Source organism: Ips typographus, linkage group LG11, assembly GCF_016097725.1.
Source record: "Ips typographus isolate SLU linkage group LG11, UJ_Ityp_2.0, whole genome shotgun sequence".
Taxonomy (NCBI): Eukaryota; Metazoa; Arthropoda; class Insecta; order Coleoptera; family Curculionidae; genus Ips; species Ips typographus.
In genome coordinates, this window is record NC_138432.1 from 6,726,986 (window position 1) to 6,749,277 (window position 22,292).

At 34.3% G+C, this 22,292-nt stretch overlaps 2 protein-coding genes across 3 annotated transcripts in view; one reads left to right on the forward strand and one right to left on the reverse strand.

Moving 5' to 3' along the window:
- LOC145735364 (cytochrome b-c1 complex subunit 8-like) overlaps nt 1-22,292 on the reverse strand; it is a 205,652-nt gene that overhangs the window by 47,766 nt on the left and 135,594 nt on the right. The window lies entirely within an intron of this gene.
- On the forward strand, nt 925-10,543 carry LOC145735473 (A disintegrin and metalloproteinase with thrombospondin motifs 6-like). 2 transcript variants are annotated; one of them, XM_081989389.1, is made up of 22 exons: nt 925-1,163; nt 4,528-4,685; nt 4,736-4,947; nt 5,000-5,169; nt 5,223-5,379; nt 5,434-5,645; nt 5,703-5,852; nt 5,906-6,049; nt 6,102-6,345; nt 6,391-6,600; nt 6,653-6,758; nt 7,204-7,328; nt 7,380-7,497; nt 7,552-7,678; nt 7,728-7,848; nt 7,909-8,005; nt 8,057-8,219; nt 8,274-8,410; nt 8,462-8,601; nt 8,654-8,744; nt 8,799-8,951; nt 9,002-10,543. In XM_081989389.1, the coding sequence occupies exons 1-22, from the start codon at nt 1,105-1,107 to the stop codon at nt 10,462-10,464; spliced, it is 4,557 nt and encodes a 1,518-aa protein (XP_081845515.1). In that variant the 5' UTR covers nt 925-1,104; the 3' UTR covers nt 10,465-10,543. The 2 variants fall into 2 exon arrangements, with proteins under 2 accessions (XP_081845515.1, XP_081845514.1); XM_081989388.1 differs by having other exon boundaries at nt 926-1,163; nt 4,524-4,685.

The window sequence follows — 22,292 nt, forward strand, 5'->3', positions numbered from 1 at the left end:
GACATTTATTACAAATAATTACCGATATATGAGAAATGGTTTTCTGGCACGCTTTGCCAACCATTTTACTTTTATTTCAGATGTATTTTCTGCAGCTTATATCAGTGTGATACTAGTTTAAGCATAATTTAAATTTGATTACCTATTTAAGATTCTAGTACGCTTTATTACTGTTAAGCGAAGAATTATGCAAAGCTCCCTTAATACTAATGGTAATGCAATCTTTGAATACATTTGCAACTATGTCTTATCCTCCCCTACATTAACAACCAAAACCGGTCAATTTTCCATAAATATGAGAATAATGCGTCTTCTACACCAAAATTTGATTTAATTAAACTATGCTGTGGAATTTTATTGAACTTCTGCAGTAATCTAAGCTTTACAAAATACCTTATTGGAATTTAGCAAGCTAATTGGCTGAAATTTCTGAATGAGCAGAAAATTGACAGAACACCTGAGAAGTTTACTTTTAGGAAAAGGCATTTATTGATTGTTTTATTTATTTTCAATACAGCGTTTGTGTAAAGACGTTTGTGATTGGTATTTGCACATACTACTACTACTACTTTGTGTTCAAAAAGAAGTGATGGGCGTTAGGAATGATATAATCGAAATATTTTGATTATGGCAGTATGATAGATCATTCGAATATTATAACTGAGAAATCAAGTAATCTACATTTTTTTATTAGGAAATGGTTGAAAAGCTTTATTCTGAATGTTCCCCAAAATCGTTTTAAAAAAGGTTGGTGTATCGATTATGCCCAACACTATCAAAAACCACAAAAGTAACTTCTTTCAAGTACCGGCGCCATATAAAAAAAAATTACTTCCCCAAAAAGGTAAGGCGGCTGGCTTTCCACCTAAAACCAGTACTGGCAAGCCAGTACCTTTTTTAGCTGAAACTTCCATATAGGTACGTTAATAAATAAGGTCGAATTGACAAGCCGACGGAGACATCTTTTTCTGGTCTGTCTGTGCAGGAATATCGGCACCAGGTAAACCTTCCTGACAGGGGTGATTTAATGTCCGTCCTGTCACGTGTCAACCTTTGTCATCGTGAAAGTATTTTGAGCCATTAGGACGCGATGATTAAATTTATATGGGTCATGGTGTGCATGTGGGTTTTTTCTGTCTGGTCCATTGCTGCTCTAATACACGGTAAGTGCCCAGTTTTTATCCCAAAAAATTATGATACTAAAATTCTGGGAAACCACGAAGCTTATTCACATTTAGCAGCAGGGTTGAAAGCTATATTTCCCCTTTTTAAACTCATCCTACAGTTATAACACTTCTAAATTGTGGTCTTATCAGCCATCAGAAATTCAAGTACTGTCTACCTTTGTAGCAAACTTTTATCGAAATAATTGATCGCACCTAAACCGCGACTTAACAAAACTTCCCCGTTATCAAGATCGCCTTGGCACTGACGGACAGGACAAAAGAAACGCTAGATAGACAAAGAAGTAATACCAGATAAGGTCTTCATCGGTAATAGGCCGAAAGTAATCTTGATTCCCGTTTGTTTTTTCAGCTTCGAACGATACGCCAGTCATGATGTTTTTTAACTAGGAAGATTTTTTTCTACTGTAAGGAAGTTCATAATTCTATTCAAATTTATAGTTTAACGTATTTCAGGGCATTGTAGAGACACTCCAATCCAAAACATAAGAATTATCTGCTGGTTAAATATTTTACAGAATAGATAGATAAGAATAGATCACTGTTTTATACAGGGTGGTCCAGTTTTAAATGTCAATAATTCACCATTCGATAGCCCATCAAAAAATAAGTTAACATGCATTATGTCATTTTTCTGAAAAAGGCTTCCTAAGGAAAATACAGTTCTTCAAATTTCACTTTAAAAAATTTTTTTTGTCATAACTGTCAGACCGTTGGATCAAATTTGGAACAAGCACTCTAGAAAAAAATACTCATTATGAATGACGTTTGCCAAAATTCTCCAGAAACGTAGATACAGGAAGATTTCATGTTTTTGCCTTATTTTCTACGTATTTGGATATTTTTCAAAAATTACAGTTTCTTTTAATTTTATTGTTCACGATGAAAAATTAATTATCTCTTATACAATTCTAATTTGAAACTTCGTTTACGAGATAATTCAGTTATTACGTTCAAAGACCCAAAACTAACCCAATCCAACTTAAAAATTGTCTTGGAAACGAAAAATTGACTTAAGAAGCTTAAAAAATTTTATTGTAGCCAGTTTTCATAGTTTTCAAATAAACTGAAATTCTTTAGTTTTGAAAATTGACTAGAAAAGATAAAAAATTATTTTAGAAGCTTAAAAATTGTTTGTAACCAGTTTTAATACAAATCGAGAGACTTTAGTATTAAAAATTGATTTTTCTAGAATTTTTGAGTACAAATTCATACATTTAAACCTTAAAAATTGACTTGAACACCAAAAAGTGACTCTGAACTAATGTAAAGTGACAAATTTGCATTTGAACTAAGTTTACATAATTTGAAGACAAACTTCAATATTTTAGTCTTGAAAATAGTTTTAGATACAGGACATTGACATTAGATTCATAAAAATTGTCTTGAAAAATAACTTTTCGTACTTTTTACTTTGTTTTTCATTTTCTTAGAATTCTGGACTATTTTTAGTGCTCCAAAACTGCTTTCAGCTTGGAAAATCGAAGTTATTGACATAGCAAACTTGAAAAAACAATTTTTACATTCTCCATAGACTTAAAATATCATTCTAAGCTTTCTTACTATTAAATCGACTTCTAGACACCTCAGTGCTAAAAATTCAAGTATTTCTTAAAAATCTAGACTGTTTTTAGTGCTTTAAGATTCTTCAATACAATCTTTTGACTTATCAGGCCTAAAAGCCAGTTTGGACACTATCCGTAGTCTTGAAAATGTCATTTCAAGCTTAGCTTCTTTACTATTAAATTTCTACACTCATAGGTGCAATAAATTGTAGTATCTCTAAGAAATTCAGAGTGTTTTTAGTGCTTTTTAAGACTGAAAAATCGAGTTTAAGACTATTTCCACAAAGAAGTTTCTTCCGTAATAAAAGTAAAACATTTTGGTACCAAATGCTATGATAGTCTTGAGAAGTAACATAGTCAGAAAATTTAATTTACTTCTAGTCTTGTTTCAGAAAATTGAGTTGTACACCAATTAAAGTCCTGAAAATAGACTTTTGGACTCTCTTTAGTCCTAGTAAAGTTAGTTTTAACCTTAGAAATCAACTTTTAGATTATTTTTAGTAGCAAAAAATGAGTTTCATGTACAATACAATCTTTGTCTTGATTTCCGGACTGTTTTTAGTTTTTACCAGGAAGGCAGTCTGAGAAAACGAATTATAAGACTATTTCTAGTAGTTAATAGCAAGTTTTTAGACTATTCAGTACAAATTTGGACTCTCACAAGTCTTGAATGTTCAGTTTTACACTATAAAACGATTTTTTATATTGAAATTTGGTGGGCTGTATCTTAGAAAACGTTTTTCAGAAAAATTACATAATGCAAGTCAACTTATTTTTTGATTGGCTATCGAATGGTGAATTATTGACACTTAAAACTGGACCACCCTGTAGAGTGATCTCATATATTCATATGACAGTCTTTTAAAATTTTGCTTTGAACATGAGGATTTTTTGAAAGTTAAATAATAATTTTTAGGTAACTTTTTGAAAACGGAATCACAAATGACCTTTAAAAAAAGTTCGGCAACTTTTTCCCTTATTTGATGATACTTTAGCGCGAATTAATTAAATTTTTCCGAAAAATCTTTAGTGGATTTGAATTGGGATCTATTACAGCGTTTAAAAAACTGCTTCCCATGGCACCAGGTCTAAAACATTCCTCTTCACGTCAATAATTTCTCCATGACAAAAAAACATCTCGTTTCATAACGAAGTCAAATATTAGCACTCAGTCACTCCGCATCTGACCTAATTTCCGAACGGGACGATATCATTATGGGAATATTCCTTTTTGACGTTCCGTTTCTCTACGAAATTTATCCGACTCCAATATGGCAGACTCATTGTATTGAAAACGTAATTGGATTGGACCCTGGCAACACCTTTATTGACATGATGAAAAAACGAGAAAAAAACGACTGGAAACGCGAAAATCAAGGATTATCAAAAAAACAGCTTTTCTGGATATATCCCAGCTTTGAACTAAAACTATAACACCCTGTAGAGGTTGTCGTAAAAAATCTCTACGCGGTATTACAAGTATTTTCTGCAGTTGTCGGCGCTAATTGCAATTACTGGACATACTTGCAGGATTAATAGCTTGGGTAACGCCTTAAATAGTCGAAGGGGAACAGGAATTTATTCTCTGATAGGTGCAATAAAATTCATTAGAAGAGAAGGCAGGGTGTGTTTTTAAATTTATCTTCCTGCTACAGGGTCACCTTATAATAATCGCAGTAATTAAACTATGCCAGTGCGATTTGTTTAGCATTCTTGTTAATTGACCATCTTCATACCGGGTTTTAAATAATTTTAATTGGACGGTTTTCTCTAGGCAGATACACCAAGTCTTTGAACGAGTACCATCTTGCCATCCCACATAAACTAACATTAGAAGGAGATTTTGCATCTTTTCACTTGCCGCATTTTCATGACCACAATAGCCCGAAGAACCGCAGAAAACGTTCTTTGGAAGATCCAGAAATGCTGCATTACGGTTTGTAACCTAATTTGTATATTCAACTACTACATAATTCAAGATTATAGGGGTGCAAATCAATGACCAGTTGTACCACCTAGAGCTGTGGCCTAATCGAGACTTTTTACATCCAGGAATGGTGATTGAAAAAAGAAATCCTGAAATTGAGATCAAACAACGCTATGTAAGAACATTGAAAGGGAAAAAGTTGTGTCATTACACTGGCAGAGTAAGGGGATATCCCCAATCTAAAGCTGCCATTTCCACTTGTGATGGTTTGGTAAGCTTTGGATTTACTTAAATAAATAGTCCGAAATTGACTTCCTCCTCAGGCAGGGTATGTCGTTATAGATAATCGAAAATACTACATCGAACCCGTAGACAACCACTCGCCAAATTCAGAAGGGCATCACCTGCACATAGTCTACGACAAACCTAATGTTAAAATGAAAAAGTGCGGCACTAAAGAGTCTTGGGAAAAGGCTATCAAAGAACGTTTCAAGTAAGTGATTAGTAAACGAAGGTAAATGTTTTTCTGACTAGAATGTGTTGTAGAGAGCAGGCTTTACAAGGCCAGGATATATTCAAAGTCAAGAAAAGGTCTGAGGTTGTAAATCGATATTTGGAAGTTGGAGTTGTTTGTGATAAAACTTTCTTGAGATATCACAAGCAAAGGGATGTGGAGTTGTATGTAATGACTGTTATGAATATGGTAAGTTTTTGGTTTTTAAAAAAATATCAAATTAATAAAATAAAACGACTTTAGGTGGCAGATTACTACCACGACGCTTCAGTAGGACACCAAATCGACTTAACAGTGGTGCGCATTATTTATTTGGAAAAAGAAGAAAAAGAAATTGATTTAGAAATAAACAGAGATTCTGGAAAAACTTTAAAAAGTTTCTGCGACTGGGCTATCAAAATCAACACTCCTGAGGACAGTCCTAACCATTTTGATGTGGCCATCCTCCTGACAAGGTGACTAAGACTGTATTGATAAATTTGTGCTTTATTTCGTCTTTTTCATTAGAATAGGTATGATCTGTGCGCTCAGGCTGAAGAGGATTGTGGCCTTTCTGGCCTGGCCTACGTTGGTGGAGTTTGTTCGAAAAACCAGAAATGTGGTATTAACGAGGATAGCGGTTTACTGTTGAGCGTGATTGTTGCCCATGAAATTGGTCACCTGTAGATTTCTAGTGCCTTAGTTGTAATACAGTGATCAGCGGATTTAATTTTAGGTTTGGTGCCCAACACGACAGTCAGGATACTCCTTGTGCTGTTCAAGATACTGACGGTTCTTACTTTGTTATGTCTCCAATTGTTAGCAGCAATACTATTCGCTGGTCTACTTGCAGTAAAAGTCTAATAAACACTTTGCTTGAGTATGCAAATTACAATTTAGATCTTCAAGTTCCTTGATTATTGAGTATTCAGTAACAATTTAGGTCAATGCCTTAGTGATCTTCCACAATCAACCTTATACCCTTTTGCTGATAACTTACCAGGGGTAGTATATGACGCTAGTGAGCAATGCAAATTTATGATACCGACTAGTCTAGGAGTGTGTTCTGGAATAAAAGAGAAAATTTGCGAAGACTTGATTTGTAAAATGAACGCTAAAAATTGTATAGGAAAAGGAGAAATACCAGCCGATGGCACTAAGTGCGCCGAAAACAAAGTACGTAAAACTCATTTACTGAACTTTTTACAAAATATCCAATAGTGGTGTTTCAATAAAAAATGCATTGAAATGGGTGCCCGACCTGAAGCTATTAATGGCGGTTGGGGAGAATGGGGTCCATGGTCTGAGTGCAGCAGAAGCTGTGGTGGAGGGTTAACCTACTCGGAAAGGGATTGCAACAATCCTGTACCTGCTAATAAGGGCAGATATTGTTTGGGACAAAGAAAAAGAATGAAAATTTGCAACCCTTTGGTAGAAAATCTATAGTGTTAATGGATAACGTTATTAAAGGCCAGGTTTTCAGCCTTGTCCTGATGGTAGTCCAACGTTTCGACAACAACAATGCACCGAAGAAAACGAGAAACCTTGGAATGGAGAATACCACAAGTGGGTTTCGCGATTTAAGGAAGGTAGGATTGGTGTAAATAAGAAAATTTTGACATTGAACATGATCGCAAGTTAGAGCTAGCAAAAAAAAGGTTATTAAAATAAAATTACCTTTTCCTTAAAAAGAAAAGAGTGTAAAGGTGGAAAACATCAGCAACTTGTACCATCAACTTCTGATAAATTACTTTCGAACCAGTTCCGTTTTAAAAGTTGCCAGAAATATGGCCTTCGCCCACATTTAAAATGAAGTTTTAATTGCGGCAATCAAAAATTCACAAACCGGAAAATTTTTATGTAAGTCACGTTTGATGGCCGGCCGTTGCTCGGAAAATTGCAAGGAGAAAATCTCGGAAACTTCGTTCCGACTCGCCGCAAATTGCTTAATTTCTTCCGGGAAAAAGTTTGGGATTATGAAGCCATGATTTTTCTTGCAAAGTTTTCGTAACGGTTGATTACAACAATTTCCAGACGAACCATGCGCGTTGTACTGCGTTAATGAAAACAATGTTTTGAGCAAGTTGGAACCCGTTACTAAAGATGGTACTCCTTGCAAACATGGTACCAAGAACATATGCATTTCTGGAGTATGTCGTGTAAGTATCTACAAATCCACCAGACTTGTATTATTTGATTTGAACTTGTAGGTAGTGGGCTGCGATAATGTTTTAGAATCGGATGCAGTGGAAGATCGTTGTGGTGTGTGTAATGGTGATGGTACTCAATGCAAGATTGTTGAGGAGGTTTATAAAGATATAGGCCGAGGTATGAGCAATTTCTAGCTTACCAGTCTGAGTAAACGAGTTTTTTTTATGCCAGGCTACACTAAGGTAGCTGTTATACCTGCTGGTGCTAGAAAAGTCGTAATTGAAGAAAAAGCACCCTCAAAAAATACTATAGCACTCACAGATAGCACAGAAAAAAAGTTTTACTTGAATGGAGACAAGTGAGAATACTGTTTCACCTCAGCAAACTGTATTAATAGTTATTTGTAGCACCGAAAACCTTGATAATGAATATAATATTGGGGACAATATAGGAGTTTACGCTCACGTGGAGCCTAAAAAGGAAAAGTTCATTATGGAAGGTCCTCTTAAGGAGGACGTGGTGTTTTTTGTAATACAACACACCTTGAACACTTGTACAGTAAACCATTTGACATAACACTAATTTTAGGTAAATTTTTTTAAAGATGAAAACCCCGGATTCTTTTATAGTTGGGCTGAACCTTCAGTAGACTCTACCTATGAACCTCGGTATCATTGGGAATTAGGTAAAACAAATCAAATGAGTAATTTATAAATTAAATATACCTTTGTTCTAGGCGAGTTTGAAGAATGTTCTGTAGCTTGTGGTGGTGGAACCCAAAAGGCGGTCATAGATTGCATGGAAGAGAAAGCAGGAAAAGTCAGTTCTAACTTCTGTGCTGGTATTGATAAACCTACTGACATGGTCAAGAATTGTAATGAAGAACCTTGCAAGAAGAAGTACTTAATATTTGCGCAATTTTTGATTAGAAGTAATTACTTTATATATTTTAGATGGGAGGTTGGACCATGGGGACATTGTAGAGCTTGCAGAAACAAAGGAGGTGTCCGCACAAGAGCTGTTGAATGTGTGCAAGTTAATCCAAAGAAAGGAGCTGACTATATTCTACTTGATGATGAGGAGTGTGAAGGTATTGGTCAATAATATTCATGATTTGCCACCACTTTTCTTTTTTATACAGGTCCCAAACCTGGATCAGTAGAGTTGTGCAAAACAGAGGAAAAATGTGGACGAAAACGGATGACGTCCACTTACATCCCAGGCAAATTTCAGAAGAACATTTGGATGCAGATGAATCGAAAGTTTCCAGAAAAAAGAAATGTACTAACGCTGAGTAGACAATTTTTTTAAACTAACAAACTGATAATTTCAGATTAATTGCGATCCTAAAGAATTTGCAAAACAACTAGGGCACAATCTTAATCTCACAAACGTCAGCATCTCAATAACTAAAACTAAATTTGGTATGAATGTTTTGGTTGTCTTACTAAAACGTAAACATTAAATGTCCTTTACAGTTCATGACTTCAAACCATTGGACGAACAAGTTCTCTACAAGTACACAATTCTGCCAAGTCCCTTCAAGTCAAATCTTTCTGACAAAGCTGACTCTCAAATGGGTGATCTTATAGGGGACGTTATTGACACCGAACACAAGAAAGTTTTTAAAGGTAAATGCAACTTTTGACCCAAAGTTGATGATAACTACAAAACTTGCTAGGAAAAATTGCTGCTGAAATGTTACACAAAATGGAATACCACCTAAACTCTACCATGCAGTTTAATTGCCACTCACTTAACCACAGCCAACACTCCCAAACAACTTTTAAGTTAACAGATAAAAAACATCCACATGGAGATACCGAAAAAAGTGACAAACACAATGAAGACGCTACCGCAAAACCAGAAAATGGCAAGAGACAAGGTCATAATCCATTTTCGTTTGATTGGGATGATATAACTAAAAGTCCTAGAGGTAAACAAAAAACTAACCGACCCAGTGAAGAAACTGAAGAAGCCAGTAAAACAGGAATAGAAGTGAATGAAGACAAAAAACAGAATGGGGGCAAAACACACACAACTGAGCATATTAAAACAACTGAAAAAGAAAGTGAAGATAAATCTGGTGATGAGGATAATACAGCTGAAGAAAAAGGTAACACTGATATAGCAACTACAGAAGAAAATCAGTCTGACAAAAGTACTACGGAAAATAATGACAAAGAAAAAGATAGACAAAACAAAATTAACCAAGGTCATAACCCTTTTTCGTTTGATTGGGATGATATAACTAAAAGTCCTAGAGGTAAACAAAAAACTAACCGACCCAGTGAAGAAACTGAAGAAGCCAGTAAAACAGGAATAGAAGAACCTGCAACTGAAGACAACCGTAAAGAAACTGAAGTGAATGAAGACAAAAAACAGAATGGGGGCAAAACACACACAACCAAGCATATTAAAACAACTGAAAAAGAAAGTGAAGATAAATCTGGTGATGAGGATAATACAGCTGAAGAAAAAGGTAACACTGATATAGCAACTACAGAAGAAAATCAGTCTGACAAAAGTACTACAGAAAATAATGACAAAGAAAAAGATAGACAAAACAAAATTAACCAAGGTCATAACCCTTTTTCTTTTGATTGGGGAGGCTTAACAAAAACTAGTAGAAGAGGTAAAACCAGAAAAACTACTAGCATAACAAATGAAGAAATTACTGAAGAAGGTGTTACCAACCCTTCAGAGCCTGATGAAAGTGACCAAATATCCAAAGAGACAACTCATGTGAAACAATCAACCAATATGGAAAATACAGGAGACACAGGTAATGAAAACGGAGATAACATTTCTGAAACTGAGAAGGCAGAAAGAACCATGATACCGGAGGAGCATAAAAGCAACCAAAAAGACAAAGTAACGTTAAAACCAAAAAGTAAAGCCACCACAAATGCCGAAGACAAAGATATAGAGCCTCGGATAGAAGGAAAAGAGAAAGGAATCGAAGTCGACATAACGACAGAGAGTGAGGAAGATGAGGAAGAGGATGATGAAGATGGTGATGATGACGAGGAAGAAAGCGAAAAACCTGAATTAACGACAAAACTTAATGAGCAGTCGAATATGAAAGAAAAACCTGAACCTGATGATGTGAAGAAAACCAAAGAGTTTATCTGCCAGTTATGAGGTAGTTAATTTAGATGATATAAATTAAGTTTTACAATGTTTTATCTTGTAAATTGTTAATAAAAAAAATTAAGCAGGATTTAGCAGAATAATTATTGTAATAGGCTAGTTTTAAGAAGCAGGATATAGGTTTTGTTTGGTTGATGGTGGAAGACCTATTTCAAAACTAACATTGCTCTTTAGAATCAAAATTTCCATTTATTAAAATATTTTAGCAGTTACTAGAGAGATTTTATCTTATAAAAGCTTCGTCAGGGTTTTCAGGTTAAATCCAGCACGTGCTCGACAAACGGGAGGTAAGTTAACTTTGAATATTGCACGTAATGACCGGCGATAACCAAGTACCGTTTTGGGAACGCTGCTATTTCACTGAAGTTATATTTGCTCAAGTTTAATTGGATATTTTCTGAACAATTACCTTCAATTAAACTATGACAGGGTTTCATGTAGTGTAAGTAAACTATTAGACTGTCTTTTGTGGCACATTGATTTAAATTCATCCCCTGAAGAAAAGGAATATTAAAATCCGAAATGAATATTGGACGTAATTGCTGTTCAGCCATGAATTTCAATATAACCCACAGGTAAGTCGATTAAAATGCCACTCAGTTTCGACAAAAGAAAATTACGCAAAAAATAATTTTAGCATCGTAGTTTTAATGTAATTTGAAGCGAGTATTAGTTTGTAAAATAACTGGACTACTTTACTATGTGAAGTTCTCTTAAAGTGAAATTCAAGAGGATTATTAACGGTCAGTTACTGACCTGATCCTAACCGTAACCCTCTCGGAATCTTAAGAGTGCAATTAAGGTGTCCACTTATATTAATAGAGAACCTTAGGTGAGTTGGATATTTAAGTTTAAACGTGGCATTAACAAAATTAATTTTGTTAATGGGGAAATCCTATTTATGTTTGTTCTTAATTGGGATCCAACCAACCTAGTCTTACTACTTCAGTGAATCAAGGGTCAAACAATTTTTAGCATAAATAATTTGGCTTTTAATCAAAACTGTACCCCAAAGTTTTTCCACAGAAAAGAACAGCCAAATAGCGTTAATGTATGGAGGTCCATTAACTATTTTAATTAAAATGGTCGTTGCAGTGCAATTTGTTTAAAGCTAGAAACATATAATTTCGTTTTGGACGTCTGCATAGCGAGAACGTACAAATTTATAAAACTGAGAGATTGATTTGGCAAAATTCGTTTATATTAAAACGACTGTACTAAGTTAATGAAAGACATTTTGAACTTTAACTATTAAACCATTGCACATATTAACTTGGACGAAATGAATAGCATACCTGCCTGGTTAATATGAACCAACTCCAATCAAATATACTATTTTCCAGGTAAAGCACGCTCATTTTGCAAGTTAACAACTGGAAATTCTGAGTTAATTTTAGGAAAAGTTTTAGATTGTTTAATGAAAGGGTAACAAATATTTCGTAATTTTCCTGCAGAAGTGACTTCGAGGTTGATGCAGATGCGATCGCAATCCTCGTTGCAATTATGGTTTCCTGGTAAATGTCATTGTTGGATGAATTTATTGTTCGCCACAGTTGGACAGTTTGGTCCTTCTGTTAAATTTTAGGCAGCCAATTAACATATCCGGACCGCTAAAGCCGCACATTCGTATTAACTGTCCTGCAGCGGTCGCTAGTCAGTGTAATCGCAAATCGGGACATTTTCCAAATTCAATTTTCAATTGTCTACTAATTGCGACTGTTAATTAATTCCTTGTTAAAACTCCCTGTAGAATCCATAAGAGAAATTGCATTGTACAATTTTTTTAGTGCCACTCGACAATGTTGGTTTCAGTTTTTAATGGACTGGAATATTGTTTTTTCAGCTTTTTAGGCTTTAAAGAGATGGTAATCTGAAACACAAAATTACCGTATCGAAAGCCTGATCTGACAATTATCTAAGGTTCGTGTATCAATCCAATAATGTGGATTTAATTATTGGCAAATGACAATATGATTTTGCGATCGTAGTTAATAGCCATTTAAACGTTGATCATTGAAATATAGTTGACGATAACATTATAGAATTACATGCAACATAACTCCCAGCTTTAATTGAATTTGCATGCTATTGATAAAAGGAAATTCAGCTTTCAGACAAATACTGTCACTATTTCAGCTGTTATAGTCCTATAAATTCAAAATTTGTAGTGTTGATGCCTAGAATTTATTATCTTTAGTTAGTTTGCCAAATTTAGGAACAACAGAACTAAGCGATTTTATTTACTAGGTAAAATACAAAATTGATTAACTCTCAACGTATGCAATTCAATTTATTTTATTATAGACCAAAGTATATTTCTAAATAAACTTGGTGTAAAGAATGTCCTTTAGGTGTAGTGGTATTTTCAGGTCGAATTCAAATTGAATCGCAAGTAGCAGAAATTGGGAAAATACGTTTTCGTTCGGAATAGACGGTATTTCCGATAAGAGATTTAGTTCACATTTAATTAATAAACAAATTATAGAAATAAGATTTATGTTACTTAAGTAAAATAAAGTCAGTTCAAGTAGTTGTAGAAATCTATAACACATTTTAGTACTGTTTAGTACGAAGGCGTAGAATGTTGACAAATTAACAAATTCTACTAATTAAGATCAAAGAGTGTTTGCAATGTTGCCAAACTGACTAATTTTACTAATTTGGGTTGAACAGCATATGCAATGTTATCAAATTGACAAATTTTACAATTTTGGTTTGAAGAGTGTTTCCAATCTGTCCAAACTGACAAGTTCAACTAATTTCTTTGAAGTGTGTTTGCTTGCAATGTTGCCAAATTAACAAACTCTCCTAATTTAGATCGAAGACTGTTTGAAATGTTGCCTAACTGACAAAATTTGGTAATTTGGTTCAAAAGTATCCTTGCAATGTTATCAAACTAACAAATTCTACAATTTTGGTTCGAAGAGTGTTTGTAATGTAACCAAACTGACAAGTCCGACTAATTTCTTTGAAGTGTGTTAGCAATGTTGCCAAAGTTAACAAATTTTACTAATTTGCTTCGAAGAATGTTTGCAATGTTGCCAAACTGAAACATTTTGTCTAATTTGGTTTGAAAAGCTTTTGCAATGTGACAATGTAAATTCTGAGTTCGAAGTCGGAATTCAACTAAATTCCGGGTTCAAAGTAAGAATTTAACTAAATTCAGAGTTTGAAGTCGGAATTTAGTTAATTTCCGAGTTTGAAGTCGAAATTTAAGAAAAATAACGTCTGTGGCCTTTCTAGATGGCATTTTTATCTTATGGCGCAAAGCAACCACAGATGGAATTTGCTTATATTGTTCATGCTAAGTAATACAGTTGAACAGGAAAATGGGGTGACGTAACAGTTAATAGAAACTTAAATGAATGTAACGTTTGTAAAAGTCTGCTTTTTCATTTGTCAAATTTAAAATATTTATCTTTCTGTGATGACGTAGAAGTCCATAGTGTTATTCCTAAACCTTGATTTTCCTTTCTATTACATTATTACGTCATACTTTGACAGATGACATTAAGCTGTTAGTTACCGCTTTGTTTTTGTTCTGCTCCAAGCCTGAAAACTGTCAAATTCAATCCCATAAAGGTACAAACCAACGAAATATCCTGGAAAAGTAACAAAATCAGTTTGATTGAACATGAATATTGAAAACATTTTACACCTTTATCAGTGCATTTTTGGCATTTGTAACATTTGTTTGTGTGTTTCTGGTTTAGCTTTAGTCTATTTTTAAATATGACTACCGTAGAGTCAAAATCTTTTCCATAAACGTGTAAAACCACACAACATTTCTAAAATCTAGATATTCTAGTATAAGTAGTACCAAACTTATTTTATAGCTTTATGAGTGGATTTTTGACAGTCATGACATTTGGTCGTCAGTTACAGTTCTGTCCTAAATCTGGAAACTGTCAAATCCGATCCCATAGAAGTACGAAACACTTAAAAAGTAACAAAATCAGTGTGAGTCAATGTATTTTTTACTTGATTATTTACTACTTCATCTTCGTGAGTAATAGCTATTATTACATGGTCGTGGAAGATATAGTATATTGTGTATGTAATAGAATAAAACTTATGCCAAAATTTTTTAGGAAACTTAAAAGTATCTGCTAGGTTGTTCTACTTCCAGATATTCTTTTAATCTTTCTGTTAGAAACAGTTTGTTACAATTTGAAACTTGGTGATATTTAGGGAATAATTTAAGATAATCCATAATTTTGGGAAGCATAATCGTGATTGGCAATCTTGTGATTACCAAACTCCCTTGTCAATAAATATTTGTCCATTCTGCCGTTAGGCGATAGACGTCTTCGGGAATATTCATGCCGGCCAGCGTTAAACTTTGACCCAGGACCTGCATCTTGAAACGCGAAGGGTCAATTCAACCAAATCCGCCTCGATGCTCGAATTATCCAAATAAACCCCGAGTAAATATATGCCATCTCGGAACTGGAGTTTAATTAATGACTACAGTGAAGAGGGAGTTGAGGTTAGACGCAGCGCACTTCGGAACATGTTATTTGGCATGTACGATCTTACTTTGCGCTAGCAAGAACTAGAGTTGTTTCACCGGAAATGATTTATTTACGAGACTGGATTAACTGGGGCGGTAAACTCTCAATTAATCTAAATTCGTCGCTAGGGGGTGGTCGACATACCCCACCCAACCTGTAAGCACTCAGCGGGTAGCTTTTATATGTAGAAACCGAAAATATGTTTACTGGTTGTTGACCTTTTTGTCCAGCACGAATAACCTTCAAACTGTGGAATTGCTCTGACAGCGAAAACCTCGAAAAAGGATTTACTGTCCGCATTAAACTTTAATGGCACAAACGCAAGGTCGTGCGAAAGACTTAATCAACCAACCCCTCTAAACAATGACACAACAAATGGGTTCAGCTACCGAGAAACACTGGATTGATATGTCGCTTTTTCTTCCAAAGGACACTTTTTTACGTCTTTTCTTTTTTCCCTGTAATAATAAACATGAGCATGTCTAAGGACCATTTAGTCTCCGGGGCCATTTAACAAAATTGTTACATGAAACATGTAATCACGGCTAATTAATTACTGTTGGGTTTGTGACTTTTTCAAGTGGCCTTTAGGGAGCTACTAACTTTTTTTCTTGAAAACACCAAGGAAATCGAAATTAAGCCTTAATTTTGTAGGAGGATTCACGTTAAATTGCTTCTGTTAAAGTCATGTTTGGGTGTGTAATTCCCTTAAGTCAAGTCCATTTTATTACATTCTAGCACTTTATTGTTGCACTAAACTAGAGGACAAACTATACATTCAAAGCTCTTAATACGAGTAGGTAACAAAAGCAGATTTGAGAATCGATTGTATACGGTTTGTTTTTGTTGAACCCCTAATTTTTGTTGGTTGGAGTATAATTTTTTAATAAATTATGTTATTCATATTCCAATAAACATACACACGTTCATTCTACGTTGAAACAATGTTCTGACCGTTTCTCGTTGATTTTTGGTTGTTTTCAACTGATATAACGTTAAAACAACGGAACATAATAACTGGACTATGCGTGTTCTAAGTGACTGCAATGTTTCTGAATCAAAGTTGAATCAATGTTACACATTTACCGTACCTATAATTCTACGTTGATTTGTATATGTTACTTATAAACGGAAATGTAATCAAATTTTACATTCTTACCCAGTACTTTTATAAACGTTTTTTTAAAAAGTGACGTAAACCAAACGTTGATATAAGCATATCTTGCAAACGTTACCAACGTTGCGATTTGCAATAAATTGATTCAAACAACATTTTAATGTTTCCTAATCTACCAAAATCAACGTTTGAGTTACGTTTCTTCTACGTAGTTATGCTTGTTGGGTAATAAAGTTGAATCAACATTGAAAAGTATCTTTTGCAAACGTTGAAATGCATATGCAACTAAACGTTAATTCAAGCGAAATTTTTACTTTATTTTAACGTTGTCCAATCTCCTAAAATAAACGTTTCTTCAACGTAATTGTGTTTATTGGGGTGGTGCAGGTGAACGAATCACAACCCTTAAAAGCATTTCGTCTACGTGACTTTAAAAATTTCAGTCTAAACGTAAAAACTGTCTCGTGACCTTTAGGATTCTATTTTGACGTAAAAACGAGTCACATGACGTTAAAAATTACATTTTAACTTTAAAAATAGTGAGGTGATTTAGTGTATCAGCAACTAAGTAACGGTCATGTGACCTATAGGATTCTGTTCTGAGATTGAAAATCGTTACCTGCCCATTTTCACTGTACACAGAGTCAAATGACTTTAAAATTATCAATTTAACTAAAAAACGGTCACATGACCGTCCAAATAACATTTTGACATTTAAAACTGTCACCTGACATTATGAATTCCATGTTTAGGGCGTGACCTTTAAAAATGAAATTTGATGATTGAAAATGTCACGTGGCTTAGAAACTTAAAAACCATCACGTGACCTTTACGATTACGTTTTTGACGTTAAAAAAGAGTCACTAGACGTTTAAAAATACATTTCATCATTTAAAATCATCACGTGACCATTTTCACTATAAAAAGAGTGACGTGACTTTAAAAACCATTAGCTTTTACCTAGAAACGGTCACGTGACGCTTCAAATAACATTTTGACATTTAAAACTGTCACGTAACATTATGAATTCCATGTTTAGGACGTGACCTTTAAAAATGAAATTTGATGATTGAAAATGTCACGCGACCACTTTTACTTAAAAAAATGTCACGTGACTTAGAAACTTAAAAATCATCACGTGACCATTTTCGCTATAAAAAGAGTGACGTGACTTAAAAAACCATTAGTTTTTACCTAGAAACGGTCACGTGACGCTTCAAATAATATTTTGACATTTAAAACTACCGCACTTAACTAACTCCAATTCAACTGAGCGTACCTCCCTTAGTTAAGGAGCTACAAAAAATTGTAAATAAAGAAAGTTGTAGAAAATTTCATCTTCTACAAGATTGTAGTATGTGGTTTTAGCCCTTAAAGGACACCTTAAGGATTTACCATGCAAAAAATGACAGGGTGTACCAAACTCGTACCATTTCGACTTTCAGAATAATTTCCGAATTATCAGAACTAATATTCTTAAATTTCCATTTAATAACAATAATTAACTCTCACTACACCTGGGTGCATCAATCAAGAGAAAGACGTGTAGAATGTGACAGGAACCCGCCATTGACAGGTTCTTCTGTCACATTCTATCAACACTTTTCTTGAGAGTTTCGTTCCCTCCTTTCAAGAATTAGGCCCCTGCTGGAAGTCACGAAACGCTTTTCAAAAGTGACATTATAGCTATCAAATTAATTACCAAAGTGACGCTGAGAAGAAACGTGCTGATTTGCAACGTTCTCTCTAATTAGAGTTTTAAGGAGTGCACGCTAGCTCTCTATGGTCATGACGACGAATTGCGAAGTTCTTGATCGATATCCACACTGGGGGCATTTAGTTAGCTTTATGAATAAAACAACGCGGAATGTAAATCACCCTATTATCGCCTTTTGTTCATGCATTATTAACAACCCTTAATTATTGTTTTTAGTTCCACGACGACACGCATGCAATTCCCGTTTAAATGTCATTGTCGTCTTTTCTTATACCGTAACGAATTGCTTTTTTACTTCTATCGGTAGAACTTACACAACTATTATTATGTACGAAACAGTGAGTAGGGTTTGGTTGTGTTTAATTAAGATACAGCATCTCCAAGACAGCAGAGGATATCTGATTTGACCACAGGGCAAAACTTTATCGTTGCTGTGGTATGAACTTATTTCAAAGTTGGAAACTTATCAAAAGGTCGGTTTTCTGATTCAGTGCATCTGCGAATTTGGATTGTAAATTACTCCAGTCTGCGGAATGGGAAAACGTATGAACATTATACCTATAACGGAAAACGAAGGGTGGCTAGATTTCAAATTCGATATCCTACAAATATATGACCCGGGGATCGGGAATTTGCCGACATAGAATTTGGGAAGATTCCTTTATAATTATCAGTCGAAGAAATATCGCCGGAGATTTTCACCAAGTAATAAAATTGGAAAGGGAATGCGGGTTTCATTATTCGAGTTCTTTTAGGTCGCCAGCTTAACCGGAATTTACTGAGGATCCCATCTCCTTTTTAAAATTACTTACTTTGCTTCTGCTCTTCTAAAGTAGTTTCAACCACTTCATGAATTTTCCTTAGGGACAATATTCCAAATCAAAATTAATTTACATTTACCTCCAGACTTAAATTTGTCAAATATCCTTTACAAGGGGATTGTGAAAGGGAAATCACGACCTATAAGCGAGACGTAAAATTAAACCCCGATTTCACCAGTTTTGTTTATTCAAATGAATATCTGCAGGTTCGTACTGTCACGTTTTTAAGTTATCACTTTTTACTAAAAACCTCATTAATAAAGCAGTGAACATTCTTTATAATACACTTAATATTAACACGCAACTCTGTGTTTTGGAAATTTAGGAGGGTTTGCGAAATTTAGTTCGGCCCTGTTCGTATCGTTATATTAAAATAAGGGCGCGTTTCCCTAACCGAAGCGGGTGAAGGCATTAAGACTGAAATTATCGTAACATAAATTAAAATATACTGAAAATACATGGAGAGGAGAGGTGAGGAATTGTGGCAAGTTGGGCCTTTCCCTCGGCGTTTTCCAGGCAGCTGTATTCATCACAAACGCCCTAGTGAATTAATTGACGATTTTTTAAGGTGCTTATTTAAAGTGGATGCACATTTCTGTCAAGCAAGAGATAGTCTACCTACTTAATAAATTTTCTGTAAATTATAGAGATTGTCTCATTTTAATCACGAGGAACTCAGTTGTTGTTATTAACTGTAATACTTGTTGGTTCATTATGCAGAAAAGCAATATTACTTTCTTATCCATTTACTAGAATATTTAATATTTTGTCTTGATAGTAAATACCGTTTCCATGTACAAAAATTCGAATTTTATTGCCGTGGTGAAAAATATGCCCTCGTTTTGGCGCTGAGCCCTAAACGCCACTTCAATTAGCTAACAGCATAATAATTCTTAGTGGCGGAGATATTTTTTAAACTTTGTGCTTTATTTGCTTGCATAGTAAAATAAAGACAAATTTTAATAACTATTTTATTTGATTAAAATCAAAACACACCTACGCAATTGCAGGTACAAATTTTACTTCAATTCCAGCTCGCTCATGCGAAAAGTAGGAGAGAATTTCTATCCAAAACTTTGTGAAGGGCCTATACAATTTCGTGCTCAAAGGGCCAAAACATTCTAGCCTAAACCCTATAATTTTACTCCGGTTCAGAGGCTCATTAAAAGGTTAGAAAATGTCCATTTCACTTTGTTAATTCTTCCGTTAATGTTAGTTTTTTAGTTTCAAGTAATTGGACCGATTCAATATATGGCCCTTTGTGACCGTTAAACAACGACAGGGTCAAAGGACTAATTTGCTCACTTTCTTCCTGATTGAATCGCTATTTGCTTAAACTGTTGATTATGCCCTCATGACAGGAAGTAATTTGGATTAAAGTAGGATGTTTGTAAGAGGATTTTGATATTACAGCTCAAAGGCACATCCGATCCGATGTCAACTGGTAAATTAACGATCATGAAACTCTAGTACATTTTGAGTCTAACGCTGCAAGAAAAATGTTCCAAAAATGTAACAACAACAACTAAAAAGAACGACTTGTCTCGAATTCTTCAAAAAAACTGTTTCATACTGATTTTTAGAGCTGCATGCCCAAACTGGGCAAAGTTTGTCAGTTCTGATGATTATGACAGTTGTCACGTGATACTGGAACACTATTTACTTAGACCTATGAACTGTCAAATTATGGATCAAAAAGCTATAAATCACGTTTTGTTTCGAACAGTTTAAGAAAATGTACTAAACTTTGATTTTTACAGGTTCATGTTTTGGTTGAGCAAACTTTGACGTCTGTGACATGAATCACGTGATACTGGTACATTATTTAATTAAACAGTCACGTGAAATCTGTCGAAATAATGACCTAAAGAAGCTTAAAACCACGACTGGTCTCGAATATTTCAAGAAAACTGTTCCATACTGATTTTTAGAGCTGCATGCCCAAGCTGAGCAAAGTTTGTCAGTTTTGATAATTATGACAGTTGTCACGTGATACTGGAACACTATTTACTTAGACAGTGACCTATGAACTGTCAAATTATGGATCAAAAAGCTATAAAACACGTTTTGTTTCGATCAGTTTAAGAAAATGTACTAAACTTATACATTTTTGCAGCTTCATGTTTTGGGTGAGCAAACTTTGACGTCTGTGACATCAATCATGTCATATTGGTACATTATTTAATTAGACAGTCACGTGAAATGTGTCAAAATAATGACCTAAAGAAGCTTAAAACCACGACTTGTCTCGAATATTTCAAGAAAACTGTTCCATACTGATTTTTAGAGCTTCAGTTTTGATAATTATGACAGTTGTCACGTGATACTGGAATACTATTTACTTAGACAGTGATCTATGAACTGTCAAATTATGGATCAAAAAGCTATAAAACACGTTTTGTTTCGAACAGTTTAAGAAAATGTACTAAACTTTGATTTTTACAGGTTCATGTTTTGGTTGAGCAAACTTTGACGTGTGTGACATCAATCATGTGATATTGGTACATTATTTAATTAGAAAGTCACGTGAAATCTGTCAAAATAATGACCTGATATTTAGAGATTCTTGCCCAAGCTGGGCAAAGTTGGTCATTTCTGATGATTATGACAGTTGTCACGTGATACTGATTCACTATTTCTTTAGATAGTCACGCGGCAGCTGTTTAACTAATGTAGTTAGAACCTATAAAAAAGACGTCTTGTTCAATCAATGCAAACAACAGTTAGTCCGCTGGGATAATAAAAATACTCAAAAAAATTTGTTTAAATAAATAAATTAGGAAACCATGCATTTAAAAAAATTCGAGATTTTGATATCTCAGCAGATTGTTCCAAAAGTCATCTTCAGAAAGTTTAAATATTTTATTTCAAGGTAATGATCAAAAAGTTCTAATAAAAACAAAATAATCAGGTCAATGTGGTTCAAATTTGCTTGAAATAAGTCACTGTCCTAATGAGTTTTGCCAAAAGAACTAAAAGTAGTAGCAAGCAAAAATTGGCCATAATCTCGTAAAAAAAGCATGTGGTAATTTCCGGCGTAGGTTTGCTTATTTCAATTTGCAGATTTTTTAATTCCTATTTTATTTCAACAACGCACCAGAATGATACTAGACAATTTTAAAGAAAAGTATAAAAAATTGAAAATTATACAGTACAGATAGAAACAAATGGTTTAATTTTTATTTTAAGTTTTCAAATCTCCTAACAACTCTGCTTGTTTCTGAGTTATCTTCACTAAAACTCTGTATCTAGTGGTAATAAATAATAAAATGTACGTTCTTTCCCATATATTTTCATGGATGTCATTAATTAGATCGTAAGTTAAAGTCTAAAGCTTTTCTTTTCAAGGGCAGAAAAAGAAACTCACCGAATTGCGCTCTATCAAAAGGAAAAATATACGACCCGGCAATAATTAAATTCTCTTCTATTTAATGACGAGGCCCCAATTCTATTTGAAATGCTGCTCTTGAATTGCTCTTGCTTTGAAAGATCGTCTGTCATTCGTTAAAAATACAAGAGGAATTCGTAGAGTCAAAGGAAAAATTACTATTCTGAAAGACTTATTTTCCCCTTTTGCTTTCGTCCAGTTGCAGCCTTTATGTTCAATTTAATGGTAGTGTTATTAATTGAATTAAAACTGTTTGTGGTTC